The 24750-nt window shown below is 43.8% G+C and overlaps 1 protein-coding gene across 1 annotated transcript in view; it reads left to right on the forward strand.

Moving 5' to 3' along the window:
- Positions 1-24750, forward strand: part of GREB1 (growth regulating estrogen receptor binding 1) — a 213598-nt gene that overhangs the window by 69551 nt on the left and 119297 nt on the right. Inside the window, exons 3-7 of the mRNA XM_040348569.1 lie at positions 5166-5279; positions 6556-6732; positions 20591-20773; positions 21555-21686; positions 24541-24654. Coding sequence (XP_040204503.1) covers positions 5166-5279; positions 6556-6732; positions 20591-20773; positions 21555-21686; positions 24541-24654 — 720 coding nt within the window. The remainder of the gene's footprint in view (positions 1-5165; positions 5280-6555; positions 6733-20590; positions 20774-21554; positions 21687-24540; positions 24655-24750) is intronic.

Below are 24750 nucleotides of genomic sequence, written 5' to 3' on the forward strand. Positions count from 1 at the left end.
GATAAATGGTTTTCATTTTTTTTTACAAATAAATATGTGAAAAGTGTGGCGGACATTTGTATTCAGCCCCCCTGAGTCATTACTTTGTTGAACCACCTTTCACTGCAATTACAGCTGAAAGTCTTTTTGGGGACGTCTCTACCAGCTTTGCACATCTGGGGAGTGACATTTTTGCCCATTCGTCTTTGCAAAATAGCTCAAGCTCTGTCAGATTGGATGGAGAGCGTCTGTGAACAGCAACTTTCAAGTCTTGTCACAGATTCTCAATTGGATTTAGGTCTGGACTGTGACTGGGCCATTCTAATGCCGCGTACACACCATCACTTTATGTGATGAAAAAAAACGACACTTTCTGTGAAGTAAAAAATGACGTTTTTGAAACTTCAATTTTCAAAGACGAAGTTGCCTACACACCATCGTTTTCTCACAATGATCTTGCAAAGTGAGGTTACGTTCACCACGTTTTTCCATTGAAGCTTGCTTCATAAGTAGCTTCTGGGCATGCGTGGATGAAAAAACGTCTTAGAAAACGACGTTTTTTGCTACACACGGTCAATTTCTGTGAAGTAAAAAGTGCACTTTTGAAAAACGACACATAAAATTGAAGCATGCTTCAATTTTTTTTGGTCGTTTTTTACAAGACATAAAACAACGTTTTCCCCCACACACAGTCAATTAAAGTGACGTTTTTAAAAACGTTATTTTTTTTCATCACATAAAGTGATGGTGTGTACGCGGCATAACACATGAATATGCTTTGATCTAAACCAGGGGTGCCCAACCAGTGACCCGCGGAGCCCTCTGATGTGGCCCGTGACCTCCTGCTCTGGGATGGATGGTTGGCAAGCCCAGATTGCAGGTTGCGGTCCCTGCCAACCCAGGGCATCAGTGTTGTGAATGAAAACAGCGGTAGAGGAAGCAAGGGCTTTTCAGAAAGTGCTCCACACCCGCAGGATATAATTGACGTCTATGGCAAAGTGGAGCTAACCGCTAGGAAAACCACAGGTACACTGCGCCGCACCCACATTGTGCGAAGACCACAGACCATCAGTGTAAAAGCAGCCTTAGGCCCCTTTCACATGATTGGTCCAACCCATTTGGACCCTCTATTTATCTCTATGGAGCGGCAGATGTAAACAGACTTTTGTCCGCTTACATCCACCTAACTCCAATCCAATCTGTTTAAAAAAAAACAGAAGTTAATCCCTCTCCTTCCATCTGATTGGATCAGAGGGCCCATAGAGTAGATTTGGCTGTGTCTGTTTTGCATATGGAGACTGGACACAGAACTGTGATCTGCCCACTCCGCTCATTGTGGCCCACAACTGGTTACTAAGTCGCTTAAGTGGCCCTCTGCCTTCAAAAGGTTGGGCACCCCTGATCTAAAGCATTCTCTTGTAGCTCTAGCTGTATGTTTAAAGTTGTTGTTCTGCTGGACTTCTGCCCGAGTTTCAAGTCTTTTGCAGACTCTAAGGCCTCGTACACACGATAGGTTAACCAGAGGACAACGGTCTGATGGACCGTTTTAATCGGTCAAAACCGATCATGTGTGGGCCCCATAGGTTATTTAACCATTGATTAAAAAAAAGCCAGTTTGTTTTAAATTTAACCAATGGATTCCTAACCGATGGGAAAAAAACAATCGTTAGTAGGCACAACCATCGGTTAAAAATCCACGCATGCTCTGAGTCAAGTCGACGCATGCTTGGAAGCATTGAACTTTTTTTTCAGCACGTCATTGTGTTTTACGTCACTGTGTTCTGACACGATCGTTTTATTAACCGATGGTGTGTAGGCGTGACGGGCCATCAGTCAGCTTCATTGGTTAACCGATGAAAACGGTCCATCGGTCCGTTTTCATTGGATGGACTAATCGTGTGTACGAGGCTTAACCGGTTTTCTTCTAAGATTGCCCTGTATGTGGCCCCATCCATCTTCCCATTAACTCTGACCAGCTTCCCTGTCCCTGCTAAAGAAACGCATCCCCACAACATGATGCTGCCACCACCATGTTTCACGTTGGGGATGGTGTGTTCAGGGTGATGTGCAGTGTTAGTTTTCTGCCACACATAGCATTTTGCTTTTAGGCCAAAAATTCAATGTTGGTCTCATCTGATCAGAGCACCTTCTTCCACATGTTTGCTGTGTTCCCCACGTGGCAAACTGAAAATGAGACTTCTTAAGGCTTTCTTTCAACAGTGGCTTTCTTCTTGCCACTCTTCCATAAAGGCCAGATTTGTGGAGTGCACGACTAATAGTTGTCCTGTGGACAGATTCTCCCACCTGAGCTGTGGATCTCTGCAGCTCTTCCAGAGTTACCATGGGCCTCTTGGCTGCTTCTCTGGTTAATTCTCTTCTTACCCAGTCTGTCAGTTTAGGTGGACGGCCAAGTCTTTGTAGGTTTGCAGATGTGCCATACTCTTTCCATTTTCAGATGATGGATTGAACAGTACTCCATGAGATGTTCAAAGCTTGGGATATTTTTTTTATAACCTAACCCTGCTTTAAACTTCTCCACAACTTTATCCCTGACCTGTCTGGTGTGTCCCTTGGCCTTCATGATGCGGTTTGTTCACTAAGGTTCTCTAACAAACCTCTGAGAGCTTCATAGCTGTATTTATAGTGAGATTACATTACAAAAAGGTGGACTCTATTTACTAATTAGGTGACTTCTGAAGGCAATTGGTTCCACTAGATTTTAGTTAGGGGTATCAGAGTGAGGCTGGGTTCACACTACTACACTACTTTCATCCTACTTTGCTCTGCTACATTGGTCCTACATTTATCCTACATTGGTCCTACATCCATCCTACTTTCATGAACAGGATACTACTTTGGTCCGACTTCAATGATATTCAATGGGCCTGAAGTAGGATCAATGTAGGACCAAAAGTAGTACAGGGAGCATTTTCAAAGTCGGACCGACTTGTGTAGGACGCTACAAGACGCTCTTATAGGGAAACATTGAACACAGAGCAAAGTAGGATGAAAGTAGTGTAGTAGTGTGAACCCAGCCTGAAGGGGGCTGAATACAAATGCACGCCACACTTTTCACATTTTATTTGTAAAAAAAAAACGAAAACTATTTATCATTTTCCTTTTTACTTCACAATTATGTGCCACTTTGTGGCACATAAAATCCCAATAAAATAATATTACGTTTTTGGTTGTAACATGACAAAATGTGGAAGATTTCAACGGGTATAAATACTTTTTCAAAGCACTGTATATGGATGACCAAAAAAGGAAGAGATATGCCCTGTGATCCCTCTTGTATTGAATTGTATTGTAACTGTACTATCTGCCCTCATGTTGTAAAGCGCTGTGCATACTGTTAGCACTATATAAATCCTGTATAATAATAATAATAATAATAATAATAATAATAATAATACCTAGCTGTGCTTAGACTACTGCACTTCCTATACCCTCCATGCATGTCTTGCCAGACATTCGGATGTTACAGGTTCTTTCACCTTTGTCTTGGTGTTCAGTAACACAGAAAGAATCTGTCTGTAGAACAGGCACATTCTGAGTGCTCATTACGGCTACCTAGTTTACCCTTGTACTGATTAGTTATCATCACCAGATCATGGTAAATGATGAAAGCATTGGTCAGTTAGCTTCCTTATTGAGCAATGTACAGACACCTTTGAAGACACTCTAAACAATATTTGTATTCTCCAAAAATAAACCAAAAACATTTAGGGCTAGATTCAGGTAGCCGGGCGCATTGTTACGGCGGCGTAGCGTATCGTATTTACGCTATGCCGCCGTAAATCAGAGAGGCAAGTGCTGTATTCACAAAGCACTTGCCTCCTAAGTTACGGTGGCGTAGCGTAAATGGGGCCGGCGTAGGCGCGCCTAATTCAAATGAGTATGAGGGGGCGTGTTTTATGTAAATTGTGGTGACCCGACGTGACTGACGTTTTTTACGAACAGCGCATGCGCCGTCCGCGTACATATCCCAGTGTGCATTGCTCCAAAGTATGCCGCAAGGACGTATTGGTTTCGACGTGAACGTAAATTACGTCCAGCCCTATTCGCGAACGACTTACGCAAACAACGTAAAAAAATCAAAATTCGATGCGGGAACGACGTCCATACTTAACATTGCGTACGCCTCATAGAAGCAGGAGCAACGTTACGCTGGGAAAAGTCTTACGCAAACGACGTAAAAAAATTCCGCCGGGCGCACGTACGTTTGTGAATCGGCGTATCTAGGTCATTTGCATATTCTACGCCGAAAACGACGCCTAGCGGCCAGCGTAAATATGCACCCTAAGATACGACGGTGTAAGAGACTTACGCAGTTAAGAGAAAAATCCCCCCCATCAACACATCCATTAACAGGAAATAAAATGACTCATGTATAGTCAGCCATAGGAGAAAAGCTTTTTTTCAGTTGGAACTTGGTGGAACTCAGTTCCACTACCTTTGGCCTCCTCCTTGCACCTCCTTGCTCACCACTATCACTTGTCAACACAGAAGTCTGGATGATTGAAGCGCATTTTTTATTACATTGTAATATAAAATGAAATGGTTCAACTCACCATAATGCAGAATCAGTGGGAGCCCTGAGTGTGTCACTTGCCACGTCATCTGCCACACGTTGCAGATTGTCGCCTGCCACACGTTGCAGATTGTCACGCCTGGCACACCCTACACCACAGGTGTCAAACACAAGGTCCGCAGGCCGAATCCGACCCTCCAGGCTATTTCATGTGGCCGTCGCACCTATCCTGTAGCTACAGGAGAGCTCCAGCCCTCCTCTGGTCCTACTCCAGACCCTTAGTTTCTGCTTTCAATCAATGCATCCAGCTTCTTCCCAACAGCAGTATAAGGAAATGGGGATGCACTGTGATGTAAGGGAGAGTGGGAGACTAAACTTCTGATGGTGGGGTGGCTCTTGACATCTAATGTAAGGGGAGAGGATGCACTGGACATCTAATCTTACAGATACAACCGGCCCTTTTGAGGGCAATCATAATGCTTATGCGGCCCACAATGAAATTGAGTTTGACACCCCTGCCTTACACGTACGCCTTTGCTCCTTCATCAGCAGGAGGAGCAGCAAAAAACGAATGTCCCTTTCAGAAGAGATGCATGTTAGAAGATGGCATGAAATGTCTTGTAATGCTTATAATGTGTTGTGTTCTTGACAGGTGGCCGTTTGGATAATGATGATGAAGAGGAAGACGATGATGGGTCTGAATCAAGCAGTCCACCTCACTCATATCAGAACAAACCTCCCCCTGAAGGCTGTTGTACAACTGATGGTAAGTGCTACAGACCTTTATGTACTAATGAGTTGTTAGGTGTAAAGATAGCCAAACCTATTGTAATGATTACTGTATGTACTATATTGTCTACTTATTTTTGCATGCTCAATTATACACTGAACCAAGCAGAAAGGTCTAAATTTAATGAATAGTTTTATATATATACAGAGCTTTTTTTTTCTCAGAAAATAGGTGCAGGAACTTAACCATGACCCGTTCAGATTTCACAAACAGTAGAAGGGTCTTAAAGGGGCATTAAATACCAGAATTGCATTACATACAGAGTGCAGAGTTCAGGGGGTTACAAAGCTGTCACTTGTAAACACAGAAACCAGACTTCTGTGTTTACAAGTGATTGTGGTGAGCAGGCACCAAAGGGTCTGAGCCAGAGGTGGTGGAACTGAGTTCCCCAAAGTTCCCCCTGAAAAAAAGCCCTATATATATATATGTAGCACTACCCCCGAAGGAGCTGCTGGTTTAGATTTGGGCCTGCTGTTACCTTACTGTTCACCATGTTTGTCCTAGGGGGTCCTTCTTGAAGAGTTACAAATGTCCACACCAACACTTGGTTTCCTTTGCTTCAAACATTTTATTAACAAGTTCCTTTAGAGGGACAGGGGGTTAGGGAAGATTCAGGTACCTTACTTTGCGGATTTTGTATTTAATCTTGGATCCAGGGGGCAACTGTCCCACACTGGATTTGGCGACCACCGGATAGGCCTCTCTCACTGTCCTAGCAGCCGGTGCAAAGCTCGCTCAACAGTCTCTGCAACAGACTTGATGATCACTGTCGGGTCTTTACACGGTCCTCTGCCACAGGATCATAAAACTACACAAACACTTTGCAAAGTTCCAAAGAAAGATTACACAGCTCACGGTGCCAGGATCTTTCAGCCAAGCTGGCCGCACTGTGAGGTACTCCTCCCCATAACGCACAGCCGCGGGGACCACGCCACTGAGCTGCTTCTGGGCAAGAGGCACCCAATACACCCGGCCCATTGCAATTCCAACCTTGACCTCTGGTGAGAGCGACACCCGCAGTCAGGTGGAAGATACGCAATGCAGCCGAGCTGGAACAGAGACCCATAATTTGGCATTAAAATCTGAGCTAAACTACAGCTCAGTTAACTAAATTTACAAAATAGCGCCCACTCAACAGGAGCAGGGAGCTACATATATATCTATATAGATATAAATATATATCTATATGTTCATAGATATATCTTTATATAAATAAAACATAGTTTATTAAACTCTTGTTTCTTGTTTATAGGCTTTTGCCAGGCCGGTAAAGATCTGAGATTGGCAACTGTGTGTACCGAACAGTTTGAAGTACCTCCCGGATTCCTGTTGGTCGGTGCCAAGTCCCCTAGTTTACCGGACCATATTCTGGTGTGCGCTGTGGATAAAAGGTTTCTCCCTGATGACAATGGTCGCAATGCGCTCTTGGGTATGTTATTAACTGCATGCTCTATATATATATCTGACTGAGATTGTGATTTGTCCCGATGGCTGCAGAATGGTTACATATTGTGATTAGAGTGCAGTAGGAAGTCAGGGCAGTGTGACCTATTGCTGAGACAGAGCCAGAGCTAAAAAAAGATCAGATACAGAGAGTATGAATGTGCAATAATCGAGAAGAGATGTTCATTGGAGACCGTGACTGGAATGTATGAACTGTATAATTTATCTCCACAGAGATTTATGTGTGTGCATCTATGATTTTGTATACATGTGTTTGTGTGGTGTGTGTGTGTATACTACAGGGGTTATCCCTAAAGCTGTACTCCACACATGCACACATGAAACATATAGAAGGCAGCCCTGTTACCTGGCAAAAGATTTGTATTTCTGCCCATCCGGTCTTGAGATTTACACAGCTCTGCCACATAGTATTTACGATCTTGAGATTTACACAGCTCTGCCACAAAGCACAAAGCCGCCCGACATGCCATCCTGGACTTACTTCCGGGTATCGCGGAGCCGGCGATGTGATTGGCCGGAGCCGCGATGACGTCACTCCCGCGCATGCACGCGGGAGCCGTCGTTAACGGCATGAAGACTGGAGCAACGGCACATAGGTGCCATTGTTTCAGTTTGCCCCAGTGCGCATGTGCCGATGACTTCGGCACATGCAGACACAGGGGGATATCTCCTAAACCATGCAGGTTTAGGAGATATCCTGGGTAGCTACAGGTAAGCCTTAATATAGGCTTATGTGTAGCATAAAGTAAAAAAAAAGGGGTTTACAACCACTTTAAAATAGATTGAGTACGCATCCTATCGGGCCTATTTTTCAGACTTGGTGTTTACAAGTTAAAATCATTTTTTTTTTGCTAGAAAATGAGAACCCCCAAACAGTTTTCACCGTACATGTCTGCCCGGGGATTTCTGTATGGTGGCTGTACTCACCATCATACAGAAATCCGCGCGTAAACAATACGCGGGGCGTGTCCGCGCCGTCGCCGCGACGATGACGCGGCGACGTGCGCAGCCCTGCCAGTTCAATGCTTCCACGCATGCGTCGAAGTAATTCGACGCATGCGAGGGATGGCGGCCGCTCGGACATGTACAGTAGGTCTGTACAGACGACCGAACATGTCCGACGGGCAGGATTCCAGCGGGCATGTTTTAAAACATGTTCAGAAATATTTGCCCGCTGGAAAAAGGCCCGGCGGGCAAATGTACGCTGGAATCCTGTCCGCTCGGGCCTACACACGACCAAACATGTCTGCTGAAACTGGTCCGCGGACCAGTTTCAGCAGACATGTTCGGTCGTGTGTACGGGGCCTTAAAGGAACTCAATAAGACACAAAGATCCTGATAGCATGTAAGACACCTTAAAGCGGGGGTTCACCCAAAAATCTATTTTTAACATTACATTCAGCCGAGTTGTCCTAATGACAATCGGCTGTTTTTTTTTTTTTCGTACATACCTTATTTCACCGCCGCTTCCGGGGATATGTCTTCACCGGGACTGGGCATTCCTATCTGATTGACAGGCTTCCGATCGTCGCATACTACGCGTCACGAGTTGCCGAAAGAAGCCGAACGTCGGTGCGGCTCTATACGGCCCTGCGCACCGACGTTCGGCTTCTTTCGGCAACTTGCGGTGAAAATAAGGATTGTACGGGGAAAAAAAAAAAAAAAACAGCCGATTGTCATTAGGACAACTTGGCTGAATGTAATGTTAAAAATGTATTTTTTGGGTGAACCTCCACTTTAAGGCTGGGTTCACACTTGTACGACAAATGCTCCGACATTGGGAGCTGATGTCACATGATGTGTGAAAATCAATGTTTCCTTATGAGAGCTGTCTTAACTGGTCCGACACAACCATGGGCACTGTGTCCTTTGTACTAAAGATGAGAGGGACCTCAGCGTTCAGCTCAAAAGTCTTCATCTCTGATGGTATGGGGGTGCATTAGCATACCTCCCAACTTTCTAGGATTGGAATGAGGGACACCTATTAGCAAAAGTATGTAGGCTTAGGACACACACCCTACCACGCTCCAATTAAAGGAAAACTGTAAAAAAAAAAAAAAATATGAGATTGGTTAAACCCACAAGCGCCTTTTTTTACCACTACTATTCCTTTTATGTTGGCTTTTGGAACTTTCAAATGCAGCAATTTAGAAACTTCATGAAAGGTTTAGCACCAGGAAACACTTTTTGATCGATAATTAGTGCATTTTATATACAATTATAAAGATCAGGCCAGAATGAGGGACAAATGAGGAGGAAAAAGGGACAGAGGGACTTTGGTCCAAATCAGGGACAGTTGGGAGCTATACATTAGTGCATATGGAATGGGCAGCTTGCACATCTGGAAAGATATATATATATACATGTATATATACATATATATACATATATGCAGTATATGCTCACTCAAAAACGGGACAACATTCCTCTATCAAAACTCCAGCAACTGGTCCCTGCAGTTCCCAGATGTATACAGTGGCCCAGATTCAAGAAGCTATTGCGCCGCGCAACCATAGGTTGCGCGGCGCAATAGCTGTTTTGCTCCCGCGTAGCGAATGCCCCTGATTCAGGAACATCGCTACGCGGACTGCAGCCTAGGATATGACAGACATAAGCCTCCTTATGCCTTTATATCTCAGGCTGCATTCTTGCGTTGGCCGCTAGGGGGAGCGGCCATTGTGATCGGCGTATAGTATGCAAATTGCATACTACCACCGATTCACAAAAGTTGCGCGGGCCCTGCGCACGCAAGGTACGGAGTTTCCGTACGGCGACTTTAGCGCAAGGTTGCTCCTGCTAATAGCAGGGGCAGCCAATGCTAAAGTATAGCCGCCCTTCCCGCTCGTGAAATTTAAATTTCACGTCGTTTACGTAAGTGATTCGTGAATGGCGCTGGACGCCATTCACGTTCACTTAGAAGCAAATGACGTCCTTGCGACGTCATTTTCCGCAATGCACGTCGGGAAAGTTTCCCGACGGAGCATGCGCTGTTCGCTCGGCGCGGAAGCGCGCCTAATTTAAATGATTCCCGCCCCCGGCGGGATCATTTACATTAGGCGCCCTTACGCCGGGCTACTTAGCATAGCGCCCGCGCAATTTACGGAGCTACTGCTCCGTGAATCGCGGGCAAATCGAAATATTTGCGTGGGCGCAGAGCAAAAATCGTTGCCCTTTGCCCACGCAAATATTGCGCGGATCTACCTGAATCTGGGCCAGTGTGTTGTTAAAAGAAGAGGAGATGCTACATTGCAGTAAACTTGGGTTCTTCCAGCTAATTCTCTGTTAGTATTGCTTATTTACTTGCCAGCATTTTGTTGCCCTGTCCTAACTTTTTTGAGACCTGTTGCTGCCATAAATGTTAAAATTACCTTTTTTTATTAAAATAGTAAATTTTATAAGTTTAAACATTTGATATGTTTTTTATTTTCTATTATGAATAAAATATGGATTTATGAGAACATTGGACTCAAGTCTTAACCACTTAAGGACTGCCTAACGCCGATATACGTCGGCAGAATGGCACGGCTGGGCACAATCACGTACCTGTACGTGATTGTTAAATGCCCAGCCGTGGGTCGGGGGCGCGCGCCCGCGACCCGGTCCGAAGCTCCGTGACCGCGCCTGCGGGACCCGCGGACCCAATCGCCGCCGGAGTCCCGCGATCGGTCCCTGGAGCTGAAGAACGGGGAGAGGTGTGTGTAAACACACCTTCCCCGTTCTTCACAGTGGCGCTGTCATTGATCGTCTGTTCCCTGATATAGGGAAAGGCGATCAATGACATCACACGTCCAGCCCCGCCCCCCTACAGTTAGAAACACACGTGAGGTCACACTTAACCCCTTCAGCGCCCCCTAGTGATTAACTCCCAAACTGCAATTGTCATTTTCACAGTAAACAATGCATTTTTATAGAATTTTTTGCTGTGAAAATGACAATGGTCCCAAAAATTTGACAAAATTGTCCGATGTATCCGCCATAATGTTGCAGTCATGAAAAAAATCGCTGATCACCGCCATTAGTAGTAAAAAAAAAAATATTAATAAAAATGCAATAAAACTATCCCCTATTTTGTAACGCTATAAATTTTGCGCAAACCAATCGATAAACGCTTATTGCGATTTTTTTTACCAAACATATATAGAAGAATACGTATCGGCCTAAACTGAGGAAAAAAAACGTTTTTTTATATATTTTTGGGGGATATTTATTATAGCAAAAAGTAAAAAATATAGTTTTTTTTTTTCAAAATTGTCACTCTATTTTTGTTTATAGCGCAAAAAATAAAAACTGTAGAGGTGATCAAATCCCACCAAAAGAAATCTCTATTTGTGGGGAAAAAAGGACGCCAATTTTGTTTGGGAGCCACGTCGCACGACTGCACAATTGTCAGTTAAAGCGACGCAGTGCCAAATCGCAAAAAGGGGCCTGGTCCTTTACCTGCATATTGGTCCAGGTCTTAAGTGGTTAAAGAAATAAAAAAAAAACTCTAATCAGTGCATAGGATAGTAAAGCTTTCTGAGAACAGAAGGTATATGTCTCATTCCATCACATATCCCAAACATAAGAGGATGTGGCATGTGGGATGGGCAGGACATGTGAATACATTCTGTGTGCTGTGGTTGAAAAAATTTCCTTTGAATACCTGATCATTTCCAATTGAAAAATCCAAAGACTTCTAGTACGGGTACAGCTTTAAACAATATATCACTTCCCCAGTCACAGCATTGATCCTGTATTGTACAGCCTCTTTCTCTTTCTGCTGCAGATAATAAAATTCAAGTGAAACTTAGAACAGTCTTTGACTTGAAAGCCAGCAATTAGTGTTAAGGAAGTATTTGTATTAATTGCACTTTAAACAGAGACACAAAAGAGCAATAATGGGGAATAGTCCAAGACAGGCCACCAATGAGGCAGCTGCAGACAGACTTTTATCCCCCTCACTTCCTCAATAAACATGTCTGCTTGTTCCTTTGTCCACATTCCAGACTGGCATAGATAGGCCAGGTAATGCTAGACAAGGTATGCAGCCAAGATAGTGGGTGTAAACACTGAGCAACATCTGGACGCTAGTGAGAAGTCTATATTTTTTATTGCTAGATGGCACTATATATATATATATATATATATACATATATATATATATATATATATATATATATATATATATATATATATATATATATATATATATATATACATATATATATATATATATATATATACATATATATATATATATATATATATATATATATATATATATATATACAAATATATATATGTACCGTATATAGAAAAATTGTAAAACTGCGCTAAAAGTACTAGAAAAAAGGAAAGCTGCAAAGACAAGCCACAGCAATACAATTGGGAGCTGCGATTAACATGTAAACAATTGGTATAGAAAAAAGCATGGAAAGAAAATAAATCGCGCTGACCCCCTAACCGCGTGGTATAAATGTAAAAAAAATATATAGATATACCCCAAACCAGGCTGGTAATAAACTCATGAATACCTTGTGACCGTTGACATAAACATATCAATTACCATTATAACAATGGTCTCCTGACAATTGATTAAACCAATAACAGTATGGTTGTGACCAATAAATGTGATACAAAAAAATGCCTAAAAAATGCAGTCCATAAATATTTGATGTTAGTGAACGCCAAATAATGAACACCAGTGCTCAGTGCAGAAAAAGTCCATAAGCTAGTAATTACTGTGTCCAAAAACGTGATGTATCCTCCACCAATCAGAAGAAATTACTTTTTACCAGCTTGCCATGATCCCCTATGACAGAGGATCACTACGTGCATGCAATCAAGATTCTCACTCCAGAAAGCAGCCCAAACATATCCGATCCTTAGGCAGTAACTCTCGTCCAATGGCCGACATAAAACATCAGTAGGTATACCCGATATGTAAAAGATAATGGAAGCTCCACATGCATTAAACGTATAAATATTTATTAAAAAAGGTTGGTAATACACTTACAAATTTTGCAGGAAAATAGGCCTTAAAGTCTGGTGTGCCGGCTGGTACACAAAACACAGACACCCGTCCTACTGGGGAATCGTATGGAGCTCGAGGTTACGTCAGTATGCCACTCTGCCCATATATATATACACACTATGGGCCAGATCCACAGCCCCGCAGCGCAACGTAACTTAACAGATTTAAGTTACACTGCCGCAAATTTCCTAAGTTAGGTATCGATCCACAACACACTTACCTGGAAATTTGCGGCGGTGTAACTCAAATCCGTCCGGCGCAAGGCGTTCCTAATCTAATGGGGCGAGTCCCATTTAAATTAGGCGCGCTCCCGCGCCAGACGTACTGCGCATGCTTGTGACGCAAATTTCCCGACGTGCTTTGCGCGACGTGACGTCATTTTTTGATCGGCGTGGCGCGTATCGTATTTCCGGATTCCCGTACGGCTTACGCAATCGACGTAAAATTTAAAAATTTGACGCGGGAAGGACGGCCATACTTTACACAGCAGTACGCCTGCTGTGTAAAAGTAGGGCTGCTTTACAAAAGTGTAACTAAGCGACGGGAAACTAACGTAGCGGCGACGTAGCGAACGCGAAAAAGCTTTGAGGATCGACGTAACTCCTCATTAGCATACCCGACGCGTAATTTCGACGATGAATGCCCCCAGCGGCGGTCGCGGTACTGCATCTTAAGATCCGGCAGTGTAAAACTATTACACCTGCCGGATCTTCTGTCTATCTCTTGGAAACTGATTCTGTGGATCAGTTCCAAAGATAGAAACAGGGATACGCAGGCGGAACAGCAGATCCGCCTGCGTATCTCTTTTGAGGATCTGGCCCTATATTACCAAAAGTATTGGCGTGTCTGCCTTTACACACACATAAACTTTAATGTCATCCCAGTCTTAGTCTGTAGGGTTCAATATTGAGTTGGTCCACCCTTTGCAGCTATAACAACTTCAACTCTTCTGGGAAGGCTGTCCACAAAGTTTAGGAGTGTGTCTATGAGAATGTTTGACCATTCTTCTAGAAGCTTGGCGTCTCCTGGCTTGGGGTCTCCACTCTAATTCATCTTAAAGGTGTTCTGTCAGGTTGAGGTCAGAACTCTGTGCAGGTCAGTGAAGTTCCTCCAAGTACACACGACCCGGTTTCTCGGCAAAAACCAGCAAGAAAACTGATTCTTGCCGAGATTCCCGTTCGTGTGTACAAGGCAATCAGGTTTCTCGTCAGAAAATCTGGCCAGAGAAAAAAAGAGAACCTGCTTACCGACGAGAAACCCGAGCGTGTGTATACTTGCCTCTCGCCGTGGAAACCCGCGCATGCTTGAAATGACCTTGACGCATCCGCGGAAGCTTCCACGGCATAGGTAGGGTGAAGCAAGATGGCGGCGACGGCATCGAATGTGACGAGCGCATGCTCGTCATACGCGATGACGTCACTGCGTTCTTTCCTTTACCTTTACCACGGTTCTTTTGAAATGACAGTCAGTACACTGCGGCAGCAAGAGTTTCTTGCCAAGAATCTCGTCAGGGAAAACGATGGGTTTTTCCTGACGAGATTCTCGGACGTGTGTACGAGGCCTAAGACTTGGATGCCATTAAAGTTTATGTGCATCCCAATACTTTTGGCAATATAGTGTATATATAAAAAATGGGGAATATATCAAAATTTCAGCAGATGGAGCAGCAGTGCATGGCAACCCATCAGCTTCTATCTTTAGCTTTTTTCTTTTTTCTCACAATGCACAGCTGCTTCTAATTTTGGCTGTTCCAGCTTTAATAAATTCCCCTCCAATGAAAACTTTTCACTTGAGCCCTGGTTCACACTGGGTACGATTTGGAACGATTTGAGATGCGATTTGACATGTCAAATCGCATCTCAAATCGGCGGCAATTGTCGGCAATGGCACTGTCCTAATCAGTGCGACGCCGCATCTGCGATTTCAAAAAGTAGTTCCTGTACTACTTTTTGCGATTTCGGGCCGCGATTTACATTAAATTGCGGCCGAAATCGCGGCAAAATCGCGGCCGCGAAATCGCGGTAAAATCGCGCATTTTACAGCGATTTTGAATTCGCAGCAGTGTGAACCTAGGCTGAATCCCTTTTCCAAGAGACTCATACGATTTAACATTCCTACCACAGTGATATACACATGTTTTTGGGAGGAGATTCAGTAATGCCGCGTACACACGACCGTTTTTGGGTTGTAAAAAAATTTGATTTTTTTTATGTCATTAAAAACGATTGTGTGTGGGCTCCAGAGCATTTTTCACAATGTAAAAAATGGGACGGTTTTCCCATCGGGATTCCAGGCGGACTTTATACCGACAGGAATCCCGGTCGTGTGTACAGGGCTTAAGAGTTAAAGCGGAGGTTCACCCTAAAAACAAGTATATACCATTCAATCCAGCATACTGCCGACATGTACAGTGAGATGTTTTTTGGGTTTTTTTCCGGTTTACATACCGTAGTATAGGTATCCCCCCCCCCCGACTTCCGGGTAGTGAATCCTGCGGGAGTGGGCGTTCCTATTCAGAGACTAAGTGATTGACGTATGACAAAAGCTTCCCCCTCGGCGCATAATGCGCGTCACCAGTTTCCGAAAGAAGCCGAACTACGAGTCGGCTCTATACGGCATTATACCGCGCCTGCGCACCGACGTTCGGCTTTTTTCGGAAACTGGTGACACGCCTTTTGCGCCGGGGGGGGAAGCTTTTGTCATACGTCAATCACTTAGTCTCGAATAGGAACGCCCACTCCCTTGGGATTCACTACCCGGAAGCCGGAGGGGAAAATACCTATACTATGGTATGTAAACCGGAAAAAAAAAAGAGCATACTGTACATGTCGGAAGTATGCTGGATTGAATGGTATAAACTTGTTTTTAGGGTGAACCTCCACTTTAAGTTGTCATTTCTGGCAGGCAGGCTTTCTGAGAACTGTACAAAAGTTTGCAGCCTGCTGTAGAATTGCAAATGCAATATTGTTTTTTTTTTATCCCCTTCCTGACTGTAAAGCGCAGTTAATTTCTATGTCAGCGTGAATGATTTGATTTCACAGTTCTGCATTTCCTTTATTTTATGACCCGGTGTTCAGATATAATATTCCAGCAGGCTCACGAGTTCCTGCTGCCTTTTCCGTGGGATGTTAAGCAGATGGCTTGCAAATACCTTGATTAGCACCATGGATTGTTCTGCTGTGTCGGGTTGGCTTGACCTAAGAAGTCACTGTGACCTGTAGCAACCTGTATAACATAACATGTGATGCTACCTCCTGCATCCACTAATGCTTCCAGCACTGCCTGGTACCCATAGAAACCAGACTGGCTGCTCTATGAATGAAATCTATTAAAATGCCATCTAAATGAAGACGGCGGCATCAAAGCACCACTGTGTTTCAGTATACATTGATTTTTGAATTAGGTACAGAGTGAGTTTTCTGATTTTTCAGTATTTAAAGGGCTGTACCACCTTGTAAAAAAACAGAGCCTATTTTATTCAGTATTTAAAGGCATGCACCACTGTATAATACATTCAGTACTGAATTGAAGTAAGTTCACCTTTAAGGAAAAATAATAACATATTTTTGCAGGAAACAAAACTCTGCATTGATTATTGTTTTCCCACAGGAGCCTACAAAGCATTGCATCCATAATCAGTGGATCACGGGTGCATTGGCAGGCTCCTGCACATTTCATTTGGGTACAGCAGGGGTGCCCAACCAGTGGCCCCTCAGCGCCCTCTGATGTGGCCTGCGACCTCCTGCTCTGGGATGGCTGGTTGGCAAGCCCATATTGCAGGTTGCCGACCTGCCAGCCGAGAGCATCATTGTTGTAAATAAAGCCGGCGGTAGAGCAAGCAAGTGGCCTTTTAGAAAGTGCACCACACCTGCAGGATATAATAGACGTCTATGGCAAAGTGCAGCTAACCAGCGGGAATACCACAGGTACACTGCGCCACAATAGACCGCAGACCATCAGTGTGAAAGCAGCCTTAAGCCCCTTTCACATGATCGGTCCAACCCAATCAGATGCTCCATTCACCTCTATGGAGCGGCAGGTGTAAACAGACTTTGTCCGATTACACCTGCCTACCTCCAATCCGATCTGCTAAAAAAAACAGAAGTGGATCTGCCCCCTTCTATCTGATTGGATCGGAGGGCCCATAGAGTAGATTGGGCTGTGTCTGTGTCTGCTTTGCATATACAGACTGGACACAGACCTGTCATCTGCCCACTCCGCTCATGTGGCCGCGACTGGTTACTAAGTCGCTTAAGTGGCCCTCGGCCTTCAAAAGGTTGGGCACCCCTGGGGTACAGTGTTGCATGACTGCGCAATTGTCATTCAAAGTGCGACAGCGCTGAAAACTAAAAATTGGCCTGGGCAGGAAGGGGGTGAAAATGCCCTGTATTGAAGTGGTTAACAGTTTCCCAAAACAGTTACATTAAAGGCATGCTGTGAATGCTAACTGTGACAGTTACCTGTTCTCTTAACCAAACCAAATCAAGCCTTAGACCTCAAGCTTACAAAGGCATTCCCTGAAATTGCGTCAAAATCGCAGCTAAATTGCATCAAAATCGCGGCCACAAAATTGTGGTAAAATTGCGTAAAAGCAGGGTAAGGCCCCTTTCACGCTGGTACGACACAACAGTGGATCCGACTTTGCTCTGCGACTTGAAGTCCAACATGTGTCTGACTTCAATGAGCAGGGATCCGACTTTGATCCCTGACAATACCAGGCACTGTCTGACAGGGCCGCCATCAGGGGGGTACAGGCAGTACACCTGTAAGGGGCCTGGTTGGCCCCAGGGGCCCGGATGGCATCCCCCCTTTTTTTTTCTAGTCAGCACCCAAAGCCCCCCCCTGCCCTGGATGGCATCCCCCTTTTTTGTATTTTTTTTTGTTCGTCAGCACCCAAAGCCCCCCGACCTCTAAGGGGCCCGGATGGCAAAGCCCCCGACCTCTCAATTTGTGGCAGCACACCCCCCCGGTTCCGGGGGCCCATGCCTGAAGCTGTGTAAGGGGCCCCAAAATTTCAGATGGCGTCCCTGCTGTCTGGTTTGAATCTTTAGGGGGAACTCCACACCAAATAAAAAAAAATAAAAAATTGGTCTGGTATGGATTCCAAGGGGAAGCCCCTACACCAAAAAAAACTGGGGTCCCCCTAAAATACATACCAGACCCTTATCCAAGCACACAGCCTGGCAGGTCAGAAAAGGGGGTGGGGATGAGCGAGCGCCCACCCCCTCCTGAACCACATCAGACCACATGCCCTCAACATGGGGAGATGGGTGCTTTGGGGCAGGGAGGCCCTGCGCCCCCCACACCAAAGCACCTTGTCCCCATGTTGATGAGGGCAAGGGGCCTCTTCCCGACAACCCTGGCCATTGGTTGTAAGGGTCTGTGGACGAGGAGCTTGTCGGAATCTGGAAGCCCCCTTAAACAAGGGGGCCCCCAGATCCCGGCCCCCTACCCTATGTTAATGAGTATGAGTATTATATTGCTAAGAGAGTGCAGTAGAAGGGAGAACATTCCAAGGTAGTTCGAAATACCTAAAGCTTTATGGCGATGGTTATAGAGCTAGGAATTATAGCAGGGAGATCCAACATCTAGAGTCCTCAAAGAAAGGGTTTAGGGGCATCCCTCATATGCCCACCTAAAGGAACTGAATAGACTATCTAGGTACCCAAGAATCGAAAAAAGTTTATCCGGAGTGCGGCTGTCCATCGATTTCCATGTTTTCCATGTTTGCCTAGTGCATTGCCAGCACCTTGGACTCCTGGGAGGTTCCTCCAATTGTCTGCTAAAGATCCACCTGGAGCGGTGACTCCCTTCCCTTGTCTATTATGGATGTATGCTCTGATTGATTTTAGCCTTGGTTTAATAAAATATATATTTTTTTAATCAGAAAACATGTTTATAATCCTTGGGTACTAAGATAGTCCATTCAGTTCCTTTTGGTGGGCATATGAGGGAGACCCCTAAACCCTTCCTTTGTCTATAAATATTGGGATGATGATACCCCCCTCACCCTATCAATTTGTGTAAACTTTTGAGGCCTATACTTCATTTAGGGTCCTCAAGAGATATACATCAGGGGTTGTAAAGGTTTGTTTTTTATCTTCTAAATAGGTTCCTTTAAGCTAGTGCATTGTTGGTTCACTTACCTTTTCTTTCGATTTCCCTTCTAAATGTTTTTTTTTCTTTGTTTTCTTTGTCTGAATTTCTCACTTCCTGTTCCTCCTCGGTAAGCTGTTCTGGCTGACTAACCCCCAGCCAGGTGATAGGGACAAGCTTACTGAGGAGAAACAGGAAGTGAGAAATTCAGACAAAGAAAAAAAACATTTAGAAGGGAAATCGAAGGAAAAGGTGGTAAGTGAACCAACAGTGCACTAGCTTAACCACTTAAGGACCCCCTACCGACGATATACGTCGGCAGAATGGCACGGCTGGGCACAATCACGTACCTGTACGTGTCTCTTTAAGCCCAGCCGTGGGGTTGCGCTTGCGACCCGGTCCGAAGCTCGGTAACCGCGCCTGCGGGACCCGCGGACCTGATCGCCGCCGGTTTCCCGCGATCGGTCATCGGAGCTGAAGAACTGGGAGAGATGCCCGTTCTTCATTGTGGCAGTGTCAGTAATAGTCTGTTCCCTGATATAGGGAAAAACGATCACTGACGTCACACGTCCAGCCCCGCCCCCCTACAGTTAGAAACACATATGAGGTCACACTTAACTCCTACAGTGCCCCCTAAACTGCAATTGTCATTTTCACAGTAATTGATGCATTTTTATAGCATTTTTTGCTGTGAAAATGACAATGGTCCCAAAAATGTGTCAAAATTGTCCCATGTGTCCGCCATAATGTCGCAGTCACGAAAAAAGTTAGTATTAAAAAAAAATTATTAATAAAAATGCAATAAAATTATCCCCTATTTTGTAAACGCTATAAATTTTGCGCAAACCAATAGATAAACGCTTATTTTACCAAAAATAGGTAGAAGAATACGTATCGGCCTAAACTGAGGAAAAAAAAACTTTTTTATATATTTTTGGAGGATATTTATTATAGCAAAAAGTAAAAAATATTGAATTTTTTTGAAAATTGTCGCTCTATTTTTGTTTATAGCACAAAAAAAAAAAACTGGGGTCCCCCTAAAATACATACCAGACCCTTATCTGAGCACACAACCTGGCAGGTCAGGGAAGGGGGTGGGGATGAGCGAGCGCCCACCCCCTCCTGAACCATACCAGACCACATGCCCTCAACATGGGGAAATGGGTGCTTTGGGGCAGGGAGGCCCTGCCCCCCCCCATACCAAAGCACCTTGTCCCCATGTTGATGAACTACAGAGATGATCAAATACCACCAAAGAAAGCTCTATTTGTGGGGGAAAAAAAGACGCCAATTTTGTTTGGGAGCCACGTCACACGACCGCGCAATTGTCAGTTAAAGCGACGCAGTGCCGAATCGCAAAAAGGGGCAAGGTCCTTAACCTGCATAATGGTGCGGGTCTTAAGTGTTTAAAGGAACCTATTTAGAAATTAAAAAAACAAACCTTTACAACCCCTTTAAGAAGTAAATGGGTGACTAAGCTCTGCAGACGCCACTTATAGCTAAAATATAACTTTTGAGTGGTCTTACTCTTCCTAAAGAAGCAAGTCTTTATGCCTGTGTGCGTGTGGGGTAAAAAATAAATAAACCATTAGCCATTAAACAGGATATCCTCTGATTAGTATGTATACATGTTTTTGTATTTTGGAGAACAGTCCGCTGTAATATTTTGGAGAAATGATAGTCATATATCTTCTGTCTTTTCTCTCCTATACAGGATTTAGTGGCAATTGTGTTGGATGTGGAGAGAAAGGGTTCCGCTATTTTACGGAGTTTTCCAATCACATTAACCTCAAGCTGACCACGCAGCCCAAAAAGCAGAAACACTTGAAGTATTATCTGGTCAGGAATATCCAGGGGTTCCTGACGAAAGGTGCTCTGATATCCTGGAAGGGTACAGGTGAGCCAGTGCCACAACCAAAGTATGCTTCAAGGAAATGTGTAGGGTTTTATATCTAAAAAAATGAGGGTTTTATTTTAAATTGATCTTAACATATGCTATTTGTTTTCTCTGTACGATAATATTGAGGCTCTGTCTAGCTATAATGGCGCGTACACACGACCATTTTTCATGGCGATAAAAAAAAAATTTTTTAATTGGTCGTGAAAAAAGGTCATGTGTAGGCAGGCTCCAGAGCATTTTTCTCGACGAGAAAAATGGGCATTAAAAATTTAGAACCTGCTATTTTTTCTCTTCGTTTTTCATGTTGTCATTTTTCTCGTCGTGAAAAACGGTCGTGTGTACGCTTTAACGAGGGGGGGAAATAATGCGCATGCTCAGAAGCAAGTTATGAGACGGGAAATTAACATAATCAGTCCAAGGGTGGCGCCATTCGAATGGAAATTCCCCTTTATAGTGCCGTCGTACGTGTTGTATGTCACCACGCTTTGCTCAAGCATTCTTTATCACGATCGTGTGTGCAAGGCCGGCTTGACAAGAATCACGTCGAGAAAAACATCGTTTTTTTTTTTCCATGACATGAATAACGGTGGTGTGTAGGCAGCATCAGTGTGTCACTGAGATCAATTCTGCAATCATTTTTTCGGGCATACATTTTCTCATGTCTGTTTGAATCGTTATATTTGCACATTTTGTACATTAGACTTCTGAGAGATTAAAATCTGTCCTGTCATTGGAACTTGGCAATAATATATATTTTTTTAATTTTATCTTCTTAAAGAGGTGCGGAGCCGGCACTCTTCATCCAGTATGTGCTCTAGCACCGGGTTAGCTCTGCAGGACACTACAATTCTCATGGCGAGCAAACTAGGTGACCCCGCTCCACAAATGACCAGCACCAACTCTCCAGCAGGTAAAGGACAAGCTAAGAACTCAGCATACTTCCACTGTACTACATATAAAGGCAGTGCAAAGAGCAATAAGGTGGTTTAAGGGCAGCCAAGCAGAAATCATTTTTTATAAATAATCAGGCTAAAGTAAGCCCGATTGGTTGCTGTGGGTTTATACACATCATCCTTGGTCTTCCTAATTTTGTTTAAATAGTCATAACAGGTATTTATATAGCACAGACAGCGCTTTACATACTGTACACGCACATCATTCCCCGTACTCAAGGAGCTTAAAGTGGATGTAAACCCAAAAAAAAAATGTTTTGTTTGATGTCACAATGTAGAGTTTTTATCTGGAATTCTGTTAATTTTCACTGAACATTAAAAGATGATTGCTCAGCGCTGGATTAACTCTGTGTGGCAAGACTGGGCACAGATGATAGGAAATCTTATACTCTACATTGTGACATAAAAAAAAATTTTTTTTTTGGGGTTTACATCCACTTTAAAGTCTCGCATGCATACACACATACCAGTACTAGGGCCGATTCGCTTAACCTCCCTGGCGGTATGATTCTTTCAGAAAAAAGGTGCTGAAAGCGGTACCATTATTTGCAAGGAAATTTGGCGTTTTATACTGTAGGCCTGTAATTTTTAGAAATAACTCACTTAAATCTGACCAAACAAGAGTCTTGTAGGCATCCCGGGTATGAATTTTTTTTAAAAACAAAATTATAAATTATAATATAATAAATGATTATAAATAATTATAACAAATAATAATATAATTATAATAAAAATTATTCAATAATGTAATCAACTCAAAATCACTGAAATTTGCTCAGTTGCAGAATTGTCGCTGTCATTACTTTTATTTTTTTATGACGAATTTCCCCACAAATAGCTATCACCCAATTCTGCAAGTGATTATAATTTATTATCGCTGTTTTCTAACTGCTCTAAAACCATTTTTGACATAAAAAGACACTTTTGGTTGCTATGGACAATCTACAGTTTGTAGGGAGAAAGAACAGTTTTTATTATATAAAAGTACATGCAGGACACTGGGCAGACCACTAGGGACAAGGGGGGTGTGTATTTTTTACATACAGTACTGTAATCTATAAGATTACAGTATACTGTATGTAATGTGTTTGTTTACGTTTTTGAATTTGGCGCCGTTGTCCGCTCCCGTGCATCGTAACATCGCAGGGAACGGAGATCGGCGGCACAGGAGGACGCTGTGTGAATCGAGCGAGGTCCCGCACGCTCACACAGCGCGGTGGCATCGCTGGATCCAGGGACAAGGTAAGTAAACACTGCCTGTGGATCCAGCGAGGCGAGCCCGAGTCTGACTCGGGGTTACTGATCCTAGCACAAAAATCTAACCCCGAGTCAGACTCGGGAATACCGCCAGGGGGGTTAAAAGGAATTACCTCCCAACTTTTTGAGATGGGAATGAGGGACACCTATCAGCAAAAGTATGCAGGCATAGGACACACCCCTTGTCACGCCCCCTTAAAGGAGAATTGTACAAAAAAACAAGATTGGTTAAACCCACAGGTGTTTGTTTTTTTACCACTAATATTCCTTTATATTGGCTTGCTGTGTCCATGGGAAGGTGTTTGCGCCAATGGTCTTCCACCAACGTCTGTATGTGTGAATGCGGTCGCATGAGCGCATTACAGAAAAACCGACACTTTTTTTTACCACTAATATTCCTTTATATTGGCTTTTGGAATTTACAAATGCAGCAATTTAAGAAATGAGATGAAAGGTTAATCACTGGAAAACACTTTTTGATAGATAGAAAGTGCATTTTATATGAGGGACAAATGAGGAGGAATGAGGGACAGAGAGACATTGCTCCAAATCAGGGACAGTCCCTCGAAATCAGGGACAGTTGGGAGCTATGGGAATTAGTAGATGTAGTGCTGAATGCAGGGCCGCCAGGGGGGTACACCTGTAGGGGGCCGATGGTCCCCAGGGGCCTGGCTGGCCCCCCTCCCGTTTTTTTTGCACATTACACCTGTAAGGGGCCCGATGGTCCCCAGGGCCCCTTACAGGCCCGGCTGGCCCCCCTCCCATTTTTTTTTTGCATTACACCTGGGAACCCCCCACCGCCACGTTTTATCTTGCGTCAGGAGAGGAGAGATTACAGAACCCCCCTCCCCCTGGTTCTGCTCCAGGGGGGCCCTGCCTAAAGCTGTGTAAGGGGCCCCAAAATTTGTGATGGCTGCCCTGTCTGAAAATAATAAAGAACACACATATATGTATAACACCTTCCAGTGATGTAATGGGAAATTGTGTTTTGTCTATACTGGTACACCAGTAGAATAGCATAATGCACACAGTGCTGCAGAAACGATTGACCTGTGATATATTAATAATGATAATAATTATACCCTTATCCCATAGGTCATATAGGTTATATCATAGCACAATGATAACAGCTCTATTTTAAAGGTGATATACTGTAGATTATAGCATAAAAATGCACAATGCCGAAACTGTACTTTTGTCTTTTAGGAAACAGTATCTCATAACTTGGCAGAATATTAAAATAGCTCTATGTTATAAGTGATATCTTATAGGGCAGTGATGGCGAACCTTGGCAACCCAGATGTTTTGGAACTACATTTCCCATGATGCTCAACTACATTGAACAGTGCACAAGCATCATAGGAAAATGTAATTCCAAAACATCAGGGAGGCCAAGGTTTGCCATCACTGTTATAGGGTATAGCATGGCACAATGCTTTTGTAAAGGTGTGATCTTATAGGTTATAACTTGGTACTATACCCCTATCGTATTATTGATACATTATAGGTTATACTAGTAGAATTGCACAATGCCAATATCTCTCTTTTTTACAGGAGATAATGGCTATCTACAGGCACAAACAGGAGTGCCATATCAGAATGTGAATGGCACATGTACCCAGCAGTCAAATAAACTGAATTCAACTGCTACCAAACTCATGGTATTAGGTAGGTTTATCACATACTAAGTCATGCATAATGCATGTTCACAGGGCCGATCCTACGCGGGGTGCAGTTCACCCAGGCGCCACAGAGGTGGGGGCG

Source organism: Rana temporaria, chromosome 4 (assembly GCF_905171775.1).
Source record: "Rana temporaria chromosome 4, aRanTem1.1, whole genome shotgun sequence".
In the NCBI taxonomy this organism is placed as follows: Eukaryota; Metazoa; Chordata; class Amphibia; order Anura; family Ranidae; genus Rana; species Rana temporaria.